The sequence below is a fragment of the Sminthopsis crassicaudata genome, chromosome 4 (genome assembly GCF_048593235.1).
Source record: "Sminthopsis crassicaudata isolate SCR6 chromosome 4, ASM4859323v1, whole genome shotgun sequence".
Lineage (NCBI taxonomy): Eukaryota > Metazoa > Chordata > Mammalia > Dasyuromorphia > Dasyuridae > Sminthopsis > Sminthopsis crassicaudata.
In genome coordinates this window covers 237,583,257-237,604,451 of record NC_133620.1, presented here as the reverse complement: position 1 = coordinate 237,604,451, position 21,195 = coordinate 237,583,257, and the positions used below count along the sequence as shown (strand labels likewise).

The window sequence follows — 21,195 nt, the reverse complement described above, 5'->3', positions numbered from 1 at the left end:
ATTTAGAATAAATGCCCCATTAGAATATAAACTCTTTGAAGGCAGAGAAATTCAATTTTGTTTTTGTATTTACAATGCTTAATCCAGTACTTAGCATATAATAGGTGCTTAATAAATGCTTAATGATTGATGGATAGATTGATTCCCTGGTTCAATTTGCCTATTTCCCATAGGGAATGTTTTTAGGCTAAAAAGTCCATCTCTTACAACTCATGCTAGTGATGAGTTAAGTGATTTCTTCAACTTGTAAAAGAAATAAAAGAAATGATGGGGGTGAACTCTGAAACTGTGTCCCTTTAATCTGTAAAAGAATCACTCTGAAACTGTGTTCCCTTTTCTCTGTAAAAGAAAGGAGATTAGGGGTCTCAAACTCCAGAGAGTCTGGGATGGGGCATACTTTCCAGAGGGGCCTTTTCTAAGATAAGTGGCTCATTCAATTGGAGATCTTGGGCAAATCACCTCCCATCGAACTTTTGGGTAGCTGAATCCCCATTCAGGAAATTCCAAATTCTGGAAAAAAACCTTCCAAGTGATTTCATTCAATTGCAGCTCAAACTGGCCCCAGCCCCCAAGATTTGCTCATAAAATAGATTTCTGTAAACACATTCTTTGCAAATTTTCTCATTAAGAGATTTGTCCACTAAGAGAGAGCTTCTTGGTGAAAAATAAAACTTCATTTTTTGCCACTAAGATTTTAGGGTTCATGAATTCTTTCACGTTGGACCTGCACTGAGACCAGAGAAGATGCTCACATCAATTCTTACAACTCTCTAACCGCATCAGAAATATTGGTTTATCATTTGCTTACCAAGGTACTATATTTGAATAAGGGCTGGCTTACTTTACTAGTCCAGGATATAGATTTGTTAGGAAATTGCTTAAGTAGAACTCAAGCTACTGGGGGCAGAAATTTCCTCTGTGTGTGTGTGTGTGTGTCCCTAGCACCTAATACAGTGCCTTGTACTGAGCAGATGTTCAGTAAATGTATATCGAATAAACAAATCTCTTGAGTTTCTAAAAGTAAAAGAAAGAATGCAAATTACCCATCTCTTTCCTTCTTCGGTCTTCAGTGCATCATATCCAAATGGGAACATGTGAAAAATAAAGAAGAATATTTATATGAGCTATGGAGATTGAAGAATGAACATTTCATATATTCATATAGTTCTCCTATTCTCTGTCATTTCTGTCTTGGCTCCATAAGGAAAAGACATTTATGGCCCTTAGTCTTTAAGAAGAGATTTTGAGAATAACATGAAACTACATGATAAAAGTAAAAAGTCCAAGAAAGTTAATAGAATGAATTTGGATTTGAACTGGGTTTGGAGACAGATGACCTGGATTCAAACTTGACCCGGCTACTTACTTACTTTCCTAACCATGGAAAAGTTACTTTCCCTCTCTCGGCCTGTTTTCTTATTTGTAAAGTGAGAGTTAGTCTAATTGACCTGCAATGTTCCTCCTAAGGTTCCTCCTATGGATTCTGAATTGTAGGTGAGCTTGTGTCAGTATATACTTATGTCTGATACATTTTTCTCTTTCTTCCCAATTTTTTTTTCTCTTCTTGTCTGCTTTCCTATTGTACATTGGGAAGAAGTTACAAAGTTGTTCTTTGGAGTATACATTGTGAGTAGTCCTATTGAACAAAAAGTTTTTCTAAGAAGGGAATCCCAATAACATCTTGTAGAGAGATGAAATAATTTACTAAATTGATTATTGTCAGGAATATATGCCTCAAGAGAAGCAATTGTTAATTCTTAATATCAGCATTATACCTTAAAAATTAGTAGATGCTACAAAGTGAGGCTTTATTTATTTCATTGATTGTCTAGACTTAAGAAAGTCACAGAGAAAATGTTAATAATATAGATTAAACTTGAGTGTGTTACTTTTTTTCTCCATTCCCCTACCTGAGAGTTGATTGTTACACAAAGACAAGTATACCATTGCTTACTGGTATTCTGGAAGCCTCTCTGTTTCCTACACTTAAATTCCAATAATCAGTTGTGCAGAATGGAATCCAACAATAGTCTATCACCTGGCACATGTTAAGTGCTTAATAAAAATATTTAGTAATTGAACTAACAGTTCAAATGAAAAAGATCTAGGGTTTCTAGTATACTACAAACTCAATATGAGTTAATATTGTGACAAGGCAACCATTTTCTCCTCCCTCTCTATTTTCACAAAAGTCCAAAACTATATATAGACTTAGACTACATTAATGGAAGCATAGTATCCAACAAGAGGATAACCCTTCAGTTAACAAAATAGTACTGAGTTTGGCTCTGAGTACCACATTTTGGGAAATGATATTAATAAGCTGAAACATAACAGAGCATATACAAGCAAGAAGGTGAAGGGACTAAAGACCATGCCATACAAGTATCTGCTAAAGGCAATTGGGATGTTTAGCCTGGATAAGAAAAGACTAAAAAAAATGAAATTATAAGTGCTCTTAAGGGAGACAGCATGGTATGGTGGAAAAAGGATGATTGATGGAGTCACAGAACTTGGGCTCTAATCTTGCCTCTGACGCTAATTAACTGGATGACCTTAATCTTCTAGTATTTCAGTTTTCTCATTTGGGTTTGGATGAGATAGACTCTGGAATCCCTTTTAGCTGTTATTTATGATTCTAAAAATATGATGGACTAATTGATATGGAAAGTGAACTAAGTGTGCTCTGTTTGGCCCCAGAGGACATAATTAGGATTAATGGTAGAATAAATAGGATGATAGTTTTTGGCTCAATATAAGAATAAACTTTTCAATAACTAGAACTGTCCAAAAATAGAATGGGTTCTCAGGGTTGAGATGGAATGGCAAGATAGTGGTGAGTTCTCTGCTTTAGTTACTTCATATCTAACTCTTCAAGATCCCATTTGGGATTTTCTTGCCAAAGACACTGGAGTAGTTTACCATTCCTTTTTTAGTTCATTTTCTAAATGAGAAACTGAGGCAAAGAAAGTTAATTGATTTGTTTAGGAACATATATCTTGGTGCCATATACACTGCATCACCTAGCTGCTCTTTAGTTATTTGTTACGGGAAGTCTTAAAGTGGAGACTACTTCTCTGAGATACAGAAGAGATTCCTGTTGAGGGAAAGGTTGGTCTAGAACAGGTGTTCTTAACCAGGGGTCTGTGAACTTAAATTTCAAAAAATTACTGCATTTCAATAATTAGTTTCTTTTATAATCTTTCATTTCATTTGATGGATTTAAAAATATTATTCTGAGAAAGAGTTCACAGACTTCACCTGGCAGCTAAAAAAGGTCTATGTTATAAAAAGGTTAAGTTCCTGAGCTGAGTCACTCTAAGTGGGTCATGTCCCACTCTAAGATCCTATGATTTGATATAGTGAACAATTTGTTTTTAGAGTAATTTTTCATACCTCAGGCTCACCATAGGAATAGCTATTTGCCATTCTATTTCATTTTTTCCCTTCTTCAATCAGCAGGATTAAGTAGAGTGTGCCTTCTCACCATGAATCTGAGTCCTGTATGCAATGCCTTCTAAATCCTAAAGGATGGCCATAAGGTCAATGAAACTGGTGATTTCACTTAAATTACTCTATTTATGACCATTCAGCATAGAAAACACACACACACAGTTTAGCCATTTTGTATCTCAAATGACAGATGGAGATGGGAAAGAGTATGCTAAATATTAAGGGATTAATAGCTCAGTAATTTATAAGTAGGTATATTAAATATACCTGGAGCTTTTAGTAGTTGCTTTCATGCAGTGGCAAAATAGAACAAAAGCAAACTCAATTGACCCTCATTTCTACCTCTCAATACTCCCAAGAGAACACGTATAGTAATTGATGAGAGAGAAACCAGACAGCCTAGTAAAGTTATGTAAAATCACCAACAAAACCTTCTACAAATGGATTTACAGTCTCAGGAGAAGTACTCCTATCTTACTTAAAAGGACTTACACTCTCTGGAGAACTCCTTTGTTATACAAATTTCTCTATATCCTCTGGAAGCAGGAAGACCTTTTCAGATACAAACTTAAGTATTCTTACCTATTCTGTTCTAGTATTCTGTTTCTGTATAAAATAAAGTTTTCAGATTATGTTTCTTTGCAATATTACTTCTCTCATGAAGCTGATATTGCTTGCCAAGACATTTATTTCTAATCAATAAAGCCTTTCTTATCACAGCTTTCTTTCAAGAATGGACCGGCCCATAGAACTTTGGAGAGAGAGGACTGAAGACCCATCCCTGCTCTATCTCATACCCTCATTAGTAATGAAGTTTGCTACACAGGAATGGGAATTCTCACCTACCATCAGAGGATAATAGATCATTTGTTCAGCAAGTCAATCAATATGCATTTATTAAGACTTATTATATACTGGAGATTGTGCTAATGAATGGGGATACAAAGAAAGGCAAAATATGATTCTTGCCCTTAAGGAGAGTCCATTCTAATTAAGGAAGATCTGCAAATAAATTGTTCATAGAATATATTTAAGTGAAAGGTAATCTCAGAGATTAGGGGCAGCATAATGGTGCAGTAGTAGATAAAGTGCCAGGACTGAAGTCTGGAAGACTCATGTATCTGAGATCAAATCTGTCCTCAGACACATATCAGCTGATATCCCTAAGAAAGTCACTTAACTCTGTCTGCCTTATTTCCTCATTTATAAAATGAACTGGGGAAGGAAATGATAAACTACTTCAGTATTTTTGATAAGAAAACACCAAATGGAGTCAAACAGACTGAAATGATTGAACAACAACAATAATCTCAGAGAAAAAAAGTACTGGATGGTGGGAGGGAGGAATATTAGGAGGAATCTGAGTGAGAACAGGAAAGACCTCTTGCAGAAGGGAGAATTTGAGCTGAGTTGAAGGAAGCAAGGGAAACAAGGAGGTGAAGGTAAGGATAGAGAGCACTCCAGGCCCTGGGGATAGCCAAAACAAATGAACAGAATTAGAAGATTCAATGTCATGTGTGAGACACAATGAGAAGGTCAGTGTTGCTATATAGCACAGTAAGTAGTAGAGATGGTAAAGGTGTAAGAGAACTAGAAAGGTAGGAAAGGGGCAAATGGTGAAGGGCTTTAAAAGTCAAACAGGATTTTATAGGTGATCCTTAAGGCAGCAGTAGGTTGAGTTTATTGAGTAGCTGAAATGACATGGTCAGACTTGTACAGTGGTCTAGGGACTAATATCTACTTTGCTCATTTCCATTATAGGGAACAAAGAACACTCTGCTCTCCTGAGAGTTCTGTCTCCTGATTACAGACATCAGGGTCTGTCTGGCAGTGCTTTGTGAAAAAAGACTACTTCTGTTGCTGACTACTAAATGATGAAATAATTCCCATGGCCTCATTTTCTGGCATAACTGAAACCTCTATACCTTTTGAGGAAATAATTATGGGATACAGGCTTATCATGTTCAAAGGAAACCTAATATGAAGCTATCTGAGTCTGCAGAAACAATATTGAAGGGATTCTGATAATCCAGTGAAAAAGATGCTTTCACTCCAATTCAGCAGGGGAGCACAAATAAAAGGAAGAACAATTTTTTTCCTTTGATAGAAAAATAACTTACAAAGGATACAAAATAGTTTGAGATATCATTTCCACAATTAAGGAATGAAATGCTAAACATGAGATTAGTGTCTTTCAGTTTATAAGCTTGTGATTTGGAGGAAAATAGTTAATAATGCTAGAAATTAAATTAATGGAATTTTCTACATTTAAAGTACTAAGGAATTTACCTGATGTATACTTCCCTTGGTGGATCTGACCTCAAGAGAATGCTTTTAGAATCAAATGACCTGGATCTGAGTCCCAGATCTGCCACCTGTGATTCTTTGGTCAAATCTCTTAAAATCTGTTTCAGTTTCTTTATCTCTGAAGTGAGAGGGCAGGGCAGAATAGAAGGCCTCTTGGATCTCTGTCTAGCTCTAATTTTATGATCCTATGAGTTATAATTTCATCAATATGGCTTCTTTCTCCACAAACACAAACCCTCATTGACTTTGTAGTTTTTTGGATGCTATACTTGAAAAATTCATTAATTTGTGGGCAACTTAGTGATAGAATGAGATTCTGTAGAATTAGTGAGGCTGGTCTTTGGACAACAGACATTCAGTCCCAGTCAGCCTTTGCAGATGGCAGGATCTGGCCTGAGTATATTATTGGCTCATACTCTATTAAGGGCCCAATATTCCATGCCATTCCAGATCAGTGGAACCTGCCAAAGCTTGTTCTAGACTGGAAAAAGCCTTGAGAAATCATGGTTATGCCCATGACCTGAAAAAGGACTCATAATAGCACTGAAGAAGTGAGGGAGATGTTAATATTTTTCTGTTCTGTTTTGTGTAATTAGTTAAACATGATTAATTAATAAAATGATAATTTTTCCTCTAAGTACATGACTTAAAAGGTTTGTCACACACAATTTTTAATGAGCTATAGTCAAAGGAAAATGGAACTCAAGGGGAAAATCTTTCCATTTATTTTTTCAATCAATTTAAGGAATCATATCTAGTCCTTAAAAAGAATTTAGCCCATTAGGGGAAAGTTATAGCCTAAAGTGAGTACCAATTTGAGGTCTGAGTTTCTTCTTTTTATTCTTTGATTTTTGAAGGTAGATAGGTGGCATAGTAGACAGAGTTCTGGTACAAATCTAGCATCCATCCATATGACCCTAGACAAATCACTTAACCTTTGTTTACTTCAATTTCCTCAAGAGGAAACTGGGAATAATAGTAATACCTGATTCTTGTTTTGAGGATCAAATGATATAATGTAGATGAAGTATTTCACAAACTCTAAAAGACTCTTATGAATTCTCTTTCTCTTTTCTATCTCTATACTCATAGGGCATTCTTAGTCTTAGTGAATTTTAAAGATATTAAAGCTTCAGCTACTAAAGCTTAAAATTGCATTAAGATTTTTGGAATACCCTATATGTGTGTATGTATGTTTGTATGTATGTGTATGTATGTATGTGTGTGTGTGTGTAAACACACATACATATATATTTGGGGATACATATATTCCTGAAAAAGCCATAGGGATGTGTGTGTGTGTGTGTGTGTGTATGTGTGGACTGGGTCTGTGATTTCATGGTGTAAAGATTTCTTGTTATGGAAACTCTTTCCATCAATGCATATCAATAACTTTTCTGTGACTTACAAAGACTTGCCCAAGAAAATAAGAGGTTGTGTATTTGCTAAGATTACTCATCTAGTATATTTCAAAGATTACAAAGTTGAAGCTCTATTCACTATATACCATAGTGCCATTATGTTTTATGTAAATGCCAATTATCATTATTAAATATCATTATCTGCTAATTTTTTATTTTGATGGCATTTTTTATTTCCTTGAAGAATATAATCTTAGAAACTTCAATGTATCTGAATTCTCTATTAAGTGTCTTCTTATTATGCCATCCATAACAAATTTAAATTAAAAGTCTGTTAATTTCACTGCAGCAGCTTATTTACAGCTTGCCTATATTCAGAATTATATTCTTTCCATTTTGTTTTGATTTCATACATATAATTTCACATGAACTGCTGCAGACTAGCATCATGAAATGAAGACAAATGAATATACTTTTGTCAATATTAAGGATTTCACTGTATATTATGTTCACTTTTTAGTATTTTTTTTCTGTAGAAGTAACACAAATCAGTGGGGCATGGAAACTTAAAAAGAAATAAACCAACCAAGCAAACACCACACAGAAACTATTTATGAGCTTGTCTTATTCCTGCTGACTCAGAGTATCCTGTGTCTTAAAAAAGAAATAGATAATGAGTGTGCCAAGAAGGTACTTTACTTGTACCTTCATCTCCCTGCTCCCTCTAGTTAACCTTAGAGACAGGGAGGGATTCATTTTTTGCTCATGTTGGAGCTGAGTGATAAACCTGCTGTGGATTTTTACAATAGCAAATTATGAACCCATCTGGGGGTGTGGGATGGATGCTTGGCATAATGAATGGTTTTAAAAGTCTTGCCCAAAACCACCCACCACATTAGTGTGTTTTGATACTAATGGATTAAAACAAGGCTGCTTTCATCAGCTGTGGGCCCATGTGTCAGAATGCTGATGGTGTGAAGGCTGTTGGAAGATTGTTTCATCCTTTCTTTTTGCTTTATAGGATTTACAGATGGTGGCATTCTTGTACAGGATTTGGAAAATCTGGTTGCATTCTCTAAGCTACAGGCCAAAAGAGGGCTTTATATCCTTATCTGATCTGTCTCATATGAGCCAGTTTTATAAGGGGATCATTAAGAACATTGCCAGTAATTCATAGTGGAAAAGTCTGTACATGAAACAACACTTTCCTTAGGGCAGAAGAAACTCGGTTCTTTTAAAAATGACCCAGACTCATATTCATCTTTAAAGATTCAGCTATCTAGAAGGCATCTTTCTGTTTAGGTTAAAAATGAGCCAAACCTAGGAATGAATAATACATGTTTTGTATTGATATAACTTTTTTTTTTTTAAGTAAGAAGATTAGGAAAACGAGAGAGCTAGATTTTCATACTTACCTAAATCCTAGTACATGGATTTCTTTGAATCCTGGAAGTGTCTTAAGGATTTTTTGCATCTGTAGAGAGAAAGAGAAATAACCCTATGAGATCCCTCTTTAAGACTTCCAGGCCTTTCCTAACTTGAAATAGCACCCTTCCAGAGAACTTTTTGCATGACTTAGGAAGATGGAAGAATTAAGTACCTTTTGCAGAGATATCTAATAGAAAGAAAGGAAGGAGGAGAGGGAGGAAATAAATTTTTATTAAGAGTCTTCTATGTACTAGGGACGATGTTAAGTACTTTACAAATATTCAAACTTTGCAACAATTCTGAGAGATAGCTGCTTTTATTAGTTTAATAAATCAATAATGAAAGAACAATTGGAGTTATACTTAAGTCTAAAACACTTAGATTTGTTCCTACCTTTCTTCCAAACCTTATCCAAAGGTTCTTACTTTCTTCTTGCTCTAGTTTCTCCTGATTTAATTTTTTGACTAATTTATGACTTGCTCTGGTCTTCTGGAATCTTTTCTCTGAATAAGTTATGAATTCATTTAAAAGCAATACTTGCTGATGCTTGGCTATTAGGTTTTTGTTTATATACCTAGAATTTAGGCAAAATATTTTGAGAATCACTCATTAAAACCACAATAATTACTTGTTAGAACTAGTCTTAAATGTGGAAATGTATACTAAACATAAAAAAGATAGCTCAGTAATATCAGATACTCTGGGAAATGACTTTGGAATTTTGGCTTTCATGTACTTTATAAGGCAGTTTTTAAATTGATTTGACATTTCACCATCCTTTGTGTATATTACTTTTTCATTCTCTATGCAGTGTTTGCAAACACAGCAGCAGAAGGCTATATTGTTACCAAAATGAGTAATCCATGATGCCTGAACAGAACAGTAATGCAGATAATCTTCAAATCACTCATTTTGAGCATTGTACTATATTTTATAATTATTGACCTATATGTTAAGTTCTGGAACACTGGTAATTGTCTGTAGGTCCAGCTCATAGATGCAAGATATTCACACCTATGAAGTATTGAACAAAAGCTCTGAATGAATGTTAATCTGCTTACTAAACTTATGACAGCTTTTACAACCTGGAGATTGACTCAGGGGAGTTGAGATAAATAACAAATCCAGACCAGGAACAATTTTTGATGCCTGTCTTTGCTTTGCCACATAGATGCTCATCAGATAAAATACGTATTAAATGCTTACTATAGCCCAGGCATTGTGCTAAATGCTGGACATACCAACACAAGTAAATAAGACAGTTCCTGCTTTTAAGAAGTTTGCCTTCTAATAGATGAAGACAACACAAAACGGAATGGTGGAAAGGAAGAGGAGGAGAAATGGAGAGGTGGTAAAGTGAAGACTAGGGTCCTGGCAAGATAAGTGAAAACTCACCTCTCTGATCCATTATGACGCCCATGAGCCCTCAAATCCGGAAACATTCCCTAGAATCTTTTACACAGGCTGACTATGCAATCCTGATAATTCTCTGAGCCCATGATAATTCTCTGGCCCCACGATAATTCTCTAATGTTATGTTGTAGAGAAAATGACAATCTTTGTGCATATAGAAAATTCCTTACTGGGAGCTTTCTATTTGGATGAAATAACTGATTCATATCATCCAATTCTCTCTCCTATCCCTCAAAAAAAAAAAAAGGCACATTAAATGGAAAAAAAATCACTGGTTAAAAAAGAACTATTTCAAGATTCATATTTTTGAGACTTGCTAATGGTGTAATCCTGGGATATCATTAACCTCTTTGGGGCTAAATATCCCTATCTGCAAAAGGGGACAAATACAAGGAAGATAATTATAATGTAATAATATATGGTAATATGATAACAACAATAATGATAACTAATATTTATATAGTACTTTGTAAATATTATCTCATTTGTTCCTCTCAACAACTATAGGAGGCAGTTGTTATTATTCTCATTTCTTAGCTGAGAAAACTGAGGCAGGCAGAAGTAAGGTGACTTGCCCAAAGTTACACAACTAGTATTTGTCTGAAGGCAGGGTCTTTCCTTCAATTCTCCATTCACTATGCTGCCTAACTGCCAACAATACCACTTATATTTACTTTTGGGGAAAAGTGCTTTGAAAATCTCAAAAGAACATGGCAGAAATATAAGCCATTATTGTTTTTAATTACTATTTTCTACTTATTATGCGCAGGTAAATGGCCTTTGGGGGCCAAGATGACCTGAAGAGGTAGATTGGTGGATGGTATTCAGACAAAGTAGCCAATTCCTTTTGGACATGTATTAAAGTGCTCATTAGGTTTATTATAGAAATTAAATTACTACCAAATGCTGTCCATTAATTCCTGATTAGGCCCAGATGATTTCTTCTAATCTTCAGAGGGGCTAATGCTAAGTGGATTGACTTTCTACTATCTAGCTTTTGAGGGATGTGGAGCATGTTTGCACAGCTGGCTTGTCTGGGAGGGCAATTGATATTGATAGCCAGAGGATTTCCTTTTTATGAATGTGTCAATGATAGTGTAAAAGTAAAAAGTGGGGAGAGCAAGAGACATCTCTTTGGATTTCACAAAATTTCCCTTTGTTCAGCTAGTGGAGTTTCCAGAGTACAGAAACATGATACTCCCTCATTAATAACTATTGCAGAAAATTAAATTCATTAGCCATACTAAGCATTTTCATTGAAACGAATTCATCTAACCTGTCTCTTCGTTTTGCAGTTAACTGAAACCAAAGGGTAGGAAGTGATTTGGTCCACTTATATATCTAATTAGTGGCAGAATGAAAAGACTCTAAAGTACTGGACTCTCAGTTAATTTTTTTTTGGTACTATGCTCTACTCTTTCATTTTTTCCTTGATGGCTCAAAGTATTTGTTTACCTATTTTTATTGATAAGTAACAGAATCACAGAAATCTCAAGAGTTAAAAGGGATCCCAAAGACAGTCTTCCACCTGTTGCTCAATCCTAACAGATAAGACAAACAATCTTATCCCTCTTCTATGTAACAACAGCCCTTCAAATATTGGAAGCCAGCTATTGTATAGTTAAGAATAGCAGAGGGAAGAAATCTTACTCACTTCAATGTCATTTAAGTGTAACTTATTTCTTACCTTGGGCCTAAGTTTGCATTTTTTAAAGTTTCCACATAGCACTTCAAGATTTAATAAGAGAGGCCAAGCAGAACAAATCTCTTCCCCCTTCTAAGTGACAGACTTTCAATTATTTGAAAACTGCTATCACATAGTTAAATATTGAAGGAGAGAAATCCTGCCTACCTCTTCTACCTCTGAGTCTCTCTATTACAGTATGCTCTTTCTCTAATAGAAATATGCTTTGATGGGCAAATCCTCTTCTTAGCCCCATTTTCCAGGTTCTAAGATTGCACTGTCCAGGAGATAAATTTATCTTATTTATTTATCAAGACTTGTCTGGATGGTAATTGAATGCCATCAGGCTGAATGAAAACAATAATTTATCCTGGGCAGTACAACCCAAACACCTGCCTGAGAGCAAGTAATTCTCCCAATGTGGTCTAACATCCAATTAATAGTCACTACCTTTCTCTCTTACTGGCAACATTTTTGCTGCTCTTGGCCCTTTTTTAATCAGTTGCTTTTCTAGCCAGACCTTTGTGTGGTGCTTGCCTTGAAAACTTTACACTGGACACTTTGGACTTGTCCAAGTAATTCTTCTGTTTCAAACTCTCTATCTTCTACCTTAGTGCCTTTGCACCAGTAATTCCTCATGCCTGGAATATTATCCTTCTCTGTTCCCAATTTCGGATGTCTCTGACATTTTTCAAATCTCTCATCAAATTCCACCTTCTCAGAGGATGCTTTTTCCAGTCGCCACTACTGTTAATGCTTTCTCTCTAGATTATATTCCATTTGCTCTGTAAATGTCTTGTTATACAATTTTTCCTTTTGCAGATTGTCCCCCCACCCCATGAGCTCTTTTTATACCCAGACGTTAGCACAGTGTCTAAGCCAGAAAATTAGATTGGATTTAATATACATTTACTTGGTAATATTTTTTGGAAAGAAGACAAACATGCAACCTGACCCCTTTCTACCTTTCTAATTTTTATTTCTCCTTTTGTTTCTCTATTATCCAAAGACACTGTACTTTTTGCACTTCTTGGCACTCAATACTCCATTTCCCAACTCTGTACTTTCGTGGGCTATTCCCCAGACCTGGAATGCTCTCCATATTTTCTGGATTCCCAGACTTGCTTCAGATCTCAATTAAAATTTCACCTTCTGCAAATAATCTTTCCTTATCCCTTTTAATCTTAAGGCCTACCCTCTGAAATAATTTCTAATTTATCCTTTCTTCCTTTATGTGTATCTGTCTATCTGTCTATATAGCTATCTATCATGTCTGGTCATAGTTGTTTAAATTTGTTCTCATCATTAGGATATAAGCTTCTTGATGAGCCCTTTATTCTTTCTTTGTATCCCCAATGTTAGTCAAGTGCCTGTCTTATGTATAGTAAGTGCCTAATACATTTTTAATAAATATCATGGGACAGTTTGGCAGTACAGTGGATAGAGTACTGGGTCAGGAGCCAGGAAAACTTATCTTCCTGAGTTCAAATCTGGCCTAGACATTTACTAGCTTGTGCAAGTCATGTAACTCTGTTTACCTCAGTTTCTTCATTTGTTAAAATGAGCTCTAGAAAGAAATGGCAGTATTCTTGTCAAGATAACTCCACATAGTGTCATGAAGAGTCAGACATGATTGAATAATGTTTGAACAAAAATAAATTTTGTTTGCTGAATTGACTTGATTCCATATCACAAAGCCTGAGGGCATTGAAGCTAAGAAGTATAGGTATTTGTGAACCTCCTCCCCATACTTTCTCCATTAATTTAGAACTTTTTCAAATAATATATACTTAATTTCTTATAATAATAGAACACTGAATTCCCCCCACCCCATCTCTTTCCTTTTAACTTTTTGGAACATTTTACGTTTGGTCTATTGTAAAAAACAATTCCTTTACATGTCAAGTTATATTCAACTACAAAAGATCACATCTATGATTATTTAAAATAAGTATGCATCTAGTAAAAGATGAACCTATTTACCTGATATTGAAATTTTGCTGCTTGTTCCTGGTAATATGGGGATTTGGGGTCATTCAATTCTGCCTTAAACTTCTGATTTGCAAAGTTGACACTAAACTCTAACATCTCTTCCACTGGTCCCTCTGATATGATATTTGTGATTTCAGTTTCAATATCCTGAGGAAAAAAAAGAAATTTTGTTTAGTATAAAACAAAAAGCAAATTCTTTGGGATGGTTCTCAATATGGGACTTGTCAGAAAAAAAAGGTTGATTCTAGAAATTTCAGTGGGCTTAGTTAAAGATGGAGTTCTGTGGAATGAGAAGTGGACTTTTGGGGGGGAAATTTAGAATAAAAATTTTATTTTTGTTACTTAGAATCTTTAGAGAACAGTGTAATTTATCTGTGATTGAAAACTAGTGGAGAATAGATCTATTCCCATAGTGCACAGAATGTACTATGTTGATATGAACATTGAGGCTTTATCAATACTGTTTGAAGATGATGGACTGATGATTATATTGGACCAATGTGTAAATGAATATGAACTATTATGACCATTCAATCAACACCAAAGGAAAGCCAGAACTTACATAATGAGACTGTTCATACATTAATTTAAACAATTGTTTCTAAAACTTTCAAGTCACAACTTGGCTTAAAGGCATTCTCAGGGAGAATGGCATATTTGGGTCACAACTGGAAGCTTAGGCTGAAGTATCTAAAAATAGCAGCATAGCTCTGAGCAAGTGGGTCTGTTTTTTTGCTTACTCAAAGGCCTATCACCTGCCTTTCTCACTGCCCTTTTGATATGGAACTGGAATGGTTCTGTCATTGTTTTGTGTTCCTATTAGCTTCTTAGGGCACAAAGTAAGACAAGGTCTTAAGCATGTGGCATTAGAGATTAGTTAGCAGCTTTTGGTACATAGATGTCTAAGAGATGGACACTGTTTCTTTGAAAACTTAAAATGTATGCTTTGGAATTCTGCAAACATGTTAGCTGAAGTAGTAACCATGATTTCATTGATTCATGATTTCTTTTATGCCTTAATCTGAGAAGATTGAAAACCTCTTAAAAACCTCTTCTAAAATACCCTGCAAAACTGGTATATTAGGGTCAAACATGGAAGTGGTACTTGAATTTTTCCAGTGGAATCATTCAATCAACAGTTTTTATGACACCTACTATGTACCAAACTTTTGGTATACAAACACAAAAACCAATCAGAAAACTAGATCCTTAAAAGGCCCTGGATATACAATAACAAAAGTAAATAAATAAAATAGAAAGGTAACAAACTAGAGGGATTTCAATCCATTCAACAATATGACTCTATGTATCCCTAAGTGTGTTGAGAGGCTTCAGGAGACTAAAAGAAAGTATGCTTTTAGATCTCAAGTATGCTGACTATGTTTAAGGCACTGTGATAAGACTGAGGTGGGGGTTTATCAGCCTAAATTGAATGATAAGGTGATATGATAATGAAATTGTTTCTTAATCTTCCTTTATAGTTCTTTCTTTTTAAAACCAAGTACAGTGAATTCAATTTTCTCTCAGTCATGAGCAAAAACTATAATTTATAATTAGTGAACAGAACAAAATCTTACCATTTTAATTGAGGGAACAAATAGTTGTGAATTGTCAATCCATTTCCCCCCTTTAACATGGAAAAAGCAGGCTAGATAAAATATCAGGGCATCCTCACCTTCATAGGAGTCTTTGTGTCATTGAAAAGTTTGTTGAGAAGTGAGCCATTAGGAGTGGATGTGAAGGGAAGTGGAGAGAAGCTAGCAGTACCTGCTGAGACTTCAAAAAAAAATCACACACATGAACATACTAGAAGAGAGCTTAAATTAGAACAAGGGCAAAAGTTCACAGAGTCCCTCTGTCATTCCAGTATCTACTGATGGTAAGCACATTTTCAACCCGTTAAAAAAAAAAAAAAAAAGATAACATCAGCATATTCCCAAGTTAAAATGTGACTCTGTTTTCCCTCATTTGAAATTCCCTTTTGCTTCTTCTCCCCAGAGCCTGAGTTTAATAATTCTTGGGATATACATTGTAAAATAATTTTGTTTAATGAGGGCAAATTAATTTCTTTTTTATGAATATTGAGTGGAAGCACATATTTAAACAATATAAAATTGGTTCTTCAGAAACTTTTGTTTGGATGCTACCCATGGCTTTTAAATTTGATATGAGAAGTGTTTTGGGGTGCTCTGTCATTCAGCAAATCAAGCAGCTGGCAAGGGCTTGGGCCCCAGTAATTAACCCTAGAACCTGCACCAACTCAAAGCCATCTCAGACTCAGGACTCTTAAAGCCTCTACATGACTCCTTGTTACTAGATTCTCTTGCAGCCAAGGAAAATCATCATATTTAGGAAAACAAATTTTCATTGTGTGAAATTATACAGTGAAACCTTGTTAATCTGGAAAGCCTTTTAAGCATTCCAGTTAATTGAATTTTCTAGTTAACTAAGTCAACCAGAAAATCATTTGGCTTTTATAGCTTAAAGCTTATTTTGAAAATGTCTAGGTGTAGTAGTAATAGCATAGAATATTATTGAAGATCCTGTGGCCCCTGAGGTAACCTTATTTTGAGGACTAGTAATCATTGAATTGTACCTCATGTGGAACTATAGAAGCCTGGGTTGAAGAAGGACTAATCCAAGTTTACAAACAATACAACCACTAATTCTAGACAACATTGTAAAGTTAGCATTTTTTTTTTCTTTCTGGTGTATCCAGCTTTCTTCTCTTTCTCTTCTTCCTTTTTCTTCTTTTGTTAACAATGTTCTCTTTCCTCCCCTCCACCCCCCATTCCTACAACAGATAGCTGATTGCTCTGTGCCCTATCTGTATTACTCAAACTTGTTTTAGAAAGAATATGACAAACTCATTCACATTATGGTGTAAATGATTGAAGAGTTAATTGACTTGCCTATGACCACAGAGCTACTTAGTATGTCAGAGGCTAAACTGAACTGGAACTCAGATATTCCATACCTTGTGGATTATGTATTTATTTACACATACATACAAACAAATATTATATATATATATATGTACATATATATATGTATATATATATAAATATAAGCATACTCATACCAATATCATACTGATATATATACCTGTATACACATACACACACACACACATTATATACATAACCATACCTATACCCATAACCATATAGTACAGACTATATATATATCTTCACCTTCTATCTTATTTCTTATTTTATTGAAAAAAGGGACAAAGCCTTAAAATAAAAAAAGGTTCCTATAAAATCATGTGACATCAAAGGTCTTTTATTTATTTTATTCTTAGATAGCTCTCTAAGACATATTATATATGTTATGGAAAGGTCATTGATCTATATCAGGGAAGGAATTTCAGTATCAGGATTGCCCTAAACCAGTGAAATGACCAGACTTGATCCCTAAACCAAATTTTTATATGCACATGGGTATATATAAATACATACATGTGTGCACATATATATGTATATATATATATATATATATATATACTCATATTTAGACATAGTTCTTAACATTTGATCTCCATCTGCCAACCTTTCAGAATCCTCCCTCCCCATCCCTGGTGTTAATGGACAACCAAGTCTGAATCTTTAAATATAGGGTGAACTTAATTCTTATTAATCCAGGACTATTAGTAAATAGTCTAAAATGGACAATTCAGAATATCCATATCCATATATACAGATGTGCAAATATGAATATAGACATACATATAGACATATGAATATATATGTGGGAGAAAGAAACTTATTTGCCTTTCAGAATTCTTATAAACAAGACAAACTTAGTGGGAAAGAGTTTATATGAAAAGTTGAATTTAATTTTCATCAAATTATATTATACATGTTAGTAGAAACTCAATTTTTGTACATGACAAAAATGCTACTAAAGTTTAAATGTAATCTCAGTTCCAATGATTATTTTTAATTTTAACAAAATTAAGAAATACATTCATTATGGATCATCTTCATATTGCATTTTTTTCTTTTAATATCATTCCTTTGAATGAAGTGTGTTATTATGGGTCAATGGTCTTTGGACTGTTAGTGCTCCTAATAATTAGATATCTATTTCCTTTCAAGTCTACTGGGGGAAGAACTCTTAAGGAACATATTCTAAAAAGTAATATCTTTACAACTAACATTGAACCAATATAGTACTGACATTAGATAAGCTGCTTTAAAATATGAGCTTGCTGTCTCACGGTTTAAAGACTTAAAATATGGAAAGATTCTACGAAACAGTTATTTTTTTTTAATGAAACTCTATTTGAATCTAGAACCTGAAACATGATCTTGGTCATCATTTTAATACATATACATAAATATTCAATTCCTGGCTTGTAAGCTATAAAAAAGTGATTTTTCTTATTTATGGATTTCTACAGAGGATTGTTTTTGAAAATGCCATATTTTTATAATAATTTGGTTGTAAAGTATAAAATATTATAAATGTAATGTTTTAATAAAGAAATCAAACATTACCTGTAGGAAGCATAAGGATTTCATCAGACTTTTTACTTTCTATTGTCTTCTCTGTGAGAATTTCATCTTTTCTAGAAGCAAAATAGAAATGAAAGACATAACAATTAATAGGCACTGGATGGCAGTAGTGGGAATAGATTGAAAATCTGCTTCTAAGTTAAATTATTTTAAAAATTCTAAACCATCAATTTTTAGGAAGAATATTTTGACTCAAACTTTAGAGAAAAGCACAGATATGACTGACCTTCAGCATAATTTTAAAGTCAGGAAAGGTCTTCTTTGATGTACCTGTTCTGGGGTTGTAATTTTTCCAACTGGCTATGTATTAATATAATGGGTATATATTAATATAATGGGAAAATTTTGGTATTTTACTCATTTTATTTTTATTCCAAGTGTCTAACTTAGTGCCTGACATGTAATAGATATTTATTAAGTGCTTGTAAATGAATTGATTTCCAGGTACATATTTTAAAGGAGCATGATTTCATCATTCTGAGGACATATTTTAGATGATGTTTATTCCAAACTTTCCAAATGCCGCATTGTTACTTAAGCTAGCTTATTTTAAATCTAACGGCAATATCATGGCCCCTCACATCCATGTGGTTCCTTCTTTGCTGTATTAGGGAAATTATATTAAGTGAAATGTTAAGGGGAAAAAAGAAAAGTTAGGAATGCCATCACAATTTCTCTAATCCCTCAAAAAATCCTTACTATTTAGGAATATTTTACTTTCTGCCTTATTTTTTTTTCATGTTTATATCTAGCTAACTTCTGGTTTCTTTAAACTTGAGGCAAAATTCAATTTATCAGATTCCTTTGGGTAAAGAGGCATCAGAATTGATAGATAAACATGGGGAAAAAAAGCTGGGTAAAAACAAACTTTTTTTTTCCCCTCAGAACTTCCCTCAATCCTTAAGAAGGTGATTATAAATGATCACATAAAATTAAGTCTTTTGATCTAAGTTACCTGTAGGGCAAAAGGCTATTCTCAGCCACTCCCTTCTCTATTACAATTGAGTTCCAATTTCTTTCTCCTTTTTTCTTTTCCTCTGTGCAGCTGATTCTTATTATCTCAGCTCCTATTGTACCAATTTCTCTAGTCCCATAACTGAAAAACCTTTCCTGTGTTGAACTAGCTTCTCTTTTTATATAGTTCCTCAAGAAGTGACCAAATCCTTCACTCAATCAGATCAGCCTTTCTATTGTACCTAATTAAATTTTCTTTGATTCAAGAAAATGTCAAGGTCTGATTCACTGTTGTTTAGTTATGTGATTCAATTTGGGGCTTCTTTGTCAAAGATGCTAGAATTGTTTGCCATTTTCCTCTTCAACTCATTTTTTTTTATAGCTGAGGAAACTTAAGCAAATAGGGTTAAGTGACATGGTTAGTTCACATAGCTACTAAGTGTCTGAGACTTGAACACAGAAAGATGAGTCTTCTGACTCTAAGCCTCTGTCTATTATAGCTCTGTCTACTATGGTACTTGTCCTGTTCATACCTAGTGAATAATCAATAGGTTCTGATTTGATAAGTGTATGAAGCATGACTCTAGACATTTTTAGTGGGATAGGGTGATTTGATCGATTTACTCAATGGATCCTCACCCATAAACATGCCTTAGTAGATAGCCTTAAGTGTTTATATGACTAAAATAATTCCTCAACTAATAATTCCTCAACTAACCTAGTTTGCTACTACCTGAAAAAGTTTTCTTCTGATGATTTAGATTAAAAAAAAACCCTTTTTATCTTGAATGATTCAATGAAACACTGGGTTAAGACTTTTGTGAATATTTGGGGGAAGTCTGTTTATGAGAGTACTGACTTTTTGCAGATAGTACCTTTGCCTTTGTTGTTTAGAATAACTAAAACACTCTAATGATAGGAATTTTGAACAAGCCAGGAGGGAACAGTGGCAAAATGATGGAACAATGATGTAGATATTTTGGGAGAAGATAGAGAACATTACTTATATTATTTTGCACAGGACTATTATAGAAATTTCTGAATAGCACTATCCATGATTTTATAGACATTATTTGGATTATAATTGGAATAGTCTTCTCTTTTGAATCTTGTTTCCATGTTTTACATGATAATTTCTCAGTGGTCTCAGAACCATGACTTTCAGGATGCAACAAAGCTGCATGGGACCCAAAGCTCTGTCTCATAGATTGGATTGTGGCTTCTGAAGATAGCCATGACAAGATCATAAGGAACGAGTGGTTGCTTTTAATCAGTGTTAAACTAGATACATGAAGTTGAATTAAATGGTTTTATTATGTTATGTTTGCATTTGACTAACTTCTACAAGTCTAAGTCAGTGTAGCTATTTAATAAGTAGTTTTTCATGGTGATTCTTTTTTATAAAATGAAAGGAATAGACTAGGTGGTTTTGGAACTTTCTTTTTCCACATAAAGAACTGTCTGTGTATAGAGTGTACTTAGCTGTACACTTAGCCCATTGATTTGTTAGAACAAAAATAAAAATCGAAACCAAGTCAAAAATAATATAAATATTGATATAGAATACAAAAATTTCCCAAAGAAATTTACCAATGAAGAATAATCAATGTAAATCAAACACCAGAATGATGATGCCAAAGGAAATTAGAAGAAACCTCAGGCAACAAACACTAGGTTTCTTAAAAAGAGAGAGGAAAGTCAAAGGCAATACTGGTTTAAACTAATTTGCAAAAGTTTATATATCCAAGGATGGTGGAAGGTTATAAGCAATATTGTATTATAAAATAAAAACAAGTAGTAGCCTGACAAAAAAACCTAATTAAGCCAGATAATCTCAATAACATTCAAAGATGAAACTGAAAGGATAACATCAGAAAAAAATCAGAAAATATATTTCTATAATAAATTTTTTCTTGTATCAATGACAGTGAAGCTCTTCTGTTTATCTTTCTATTATAGCCTTAGTTGTAAGAGGAAGTAAGCACTCTACTAAATTAAATCAAGATTGGAAGAACAAAGACTAGACAACATATATTGGGGGAATGCCATGCTAGATATAATATTCTGAAGTTTTTAGGGATTG

At 34.1% G+C, this 21,195-nt stretch overlaps 1 protein-coding gene across 1 annotated transcript in view; it reads right to left on the bottom strand.

Moving 5' to 3' along the window:
• The window catches only part of IMPG1 (interphotoreceptor matrix proteoglycan 1), a 102,979-nt gene that overhangs the window by 65,447 nt on the left and 16,337 nt on the right, over positions 1-21,195 (bottom strand). Inside the window, exons 4-8 of the mRNA XM_074265432.1 lie at positions 18,141-18,211; positions 15,314-15,414; positions 13,630-13,785; positions 8,537-8,595; positions 1,044-1,064 (exon numbers count right to left, since the gene is read on the bottom strand). Of these exons, the coding sequence (XP_074121533.1) occupies positions 1,044-1,064; positions 8,537-8,595; positions 13,630-13,785; positions 15,314-15,414; positions 18,141-18,211 (408 nt within the window). The remainder of the gene's footprint in view (positions 1-1,043; positions 1,065-8,536; positions 8,596-13,629; positions 13,786-15,313; positions 15,415-18,140; positions 18,212-21,195) is intronic.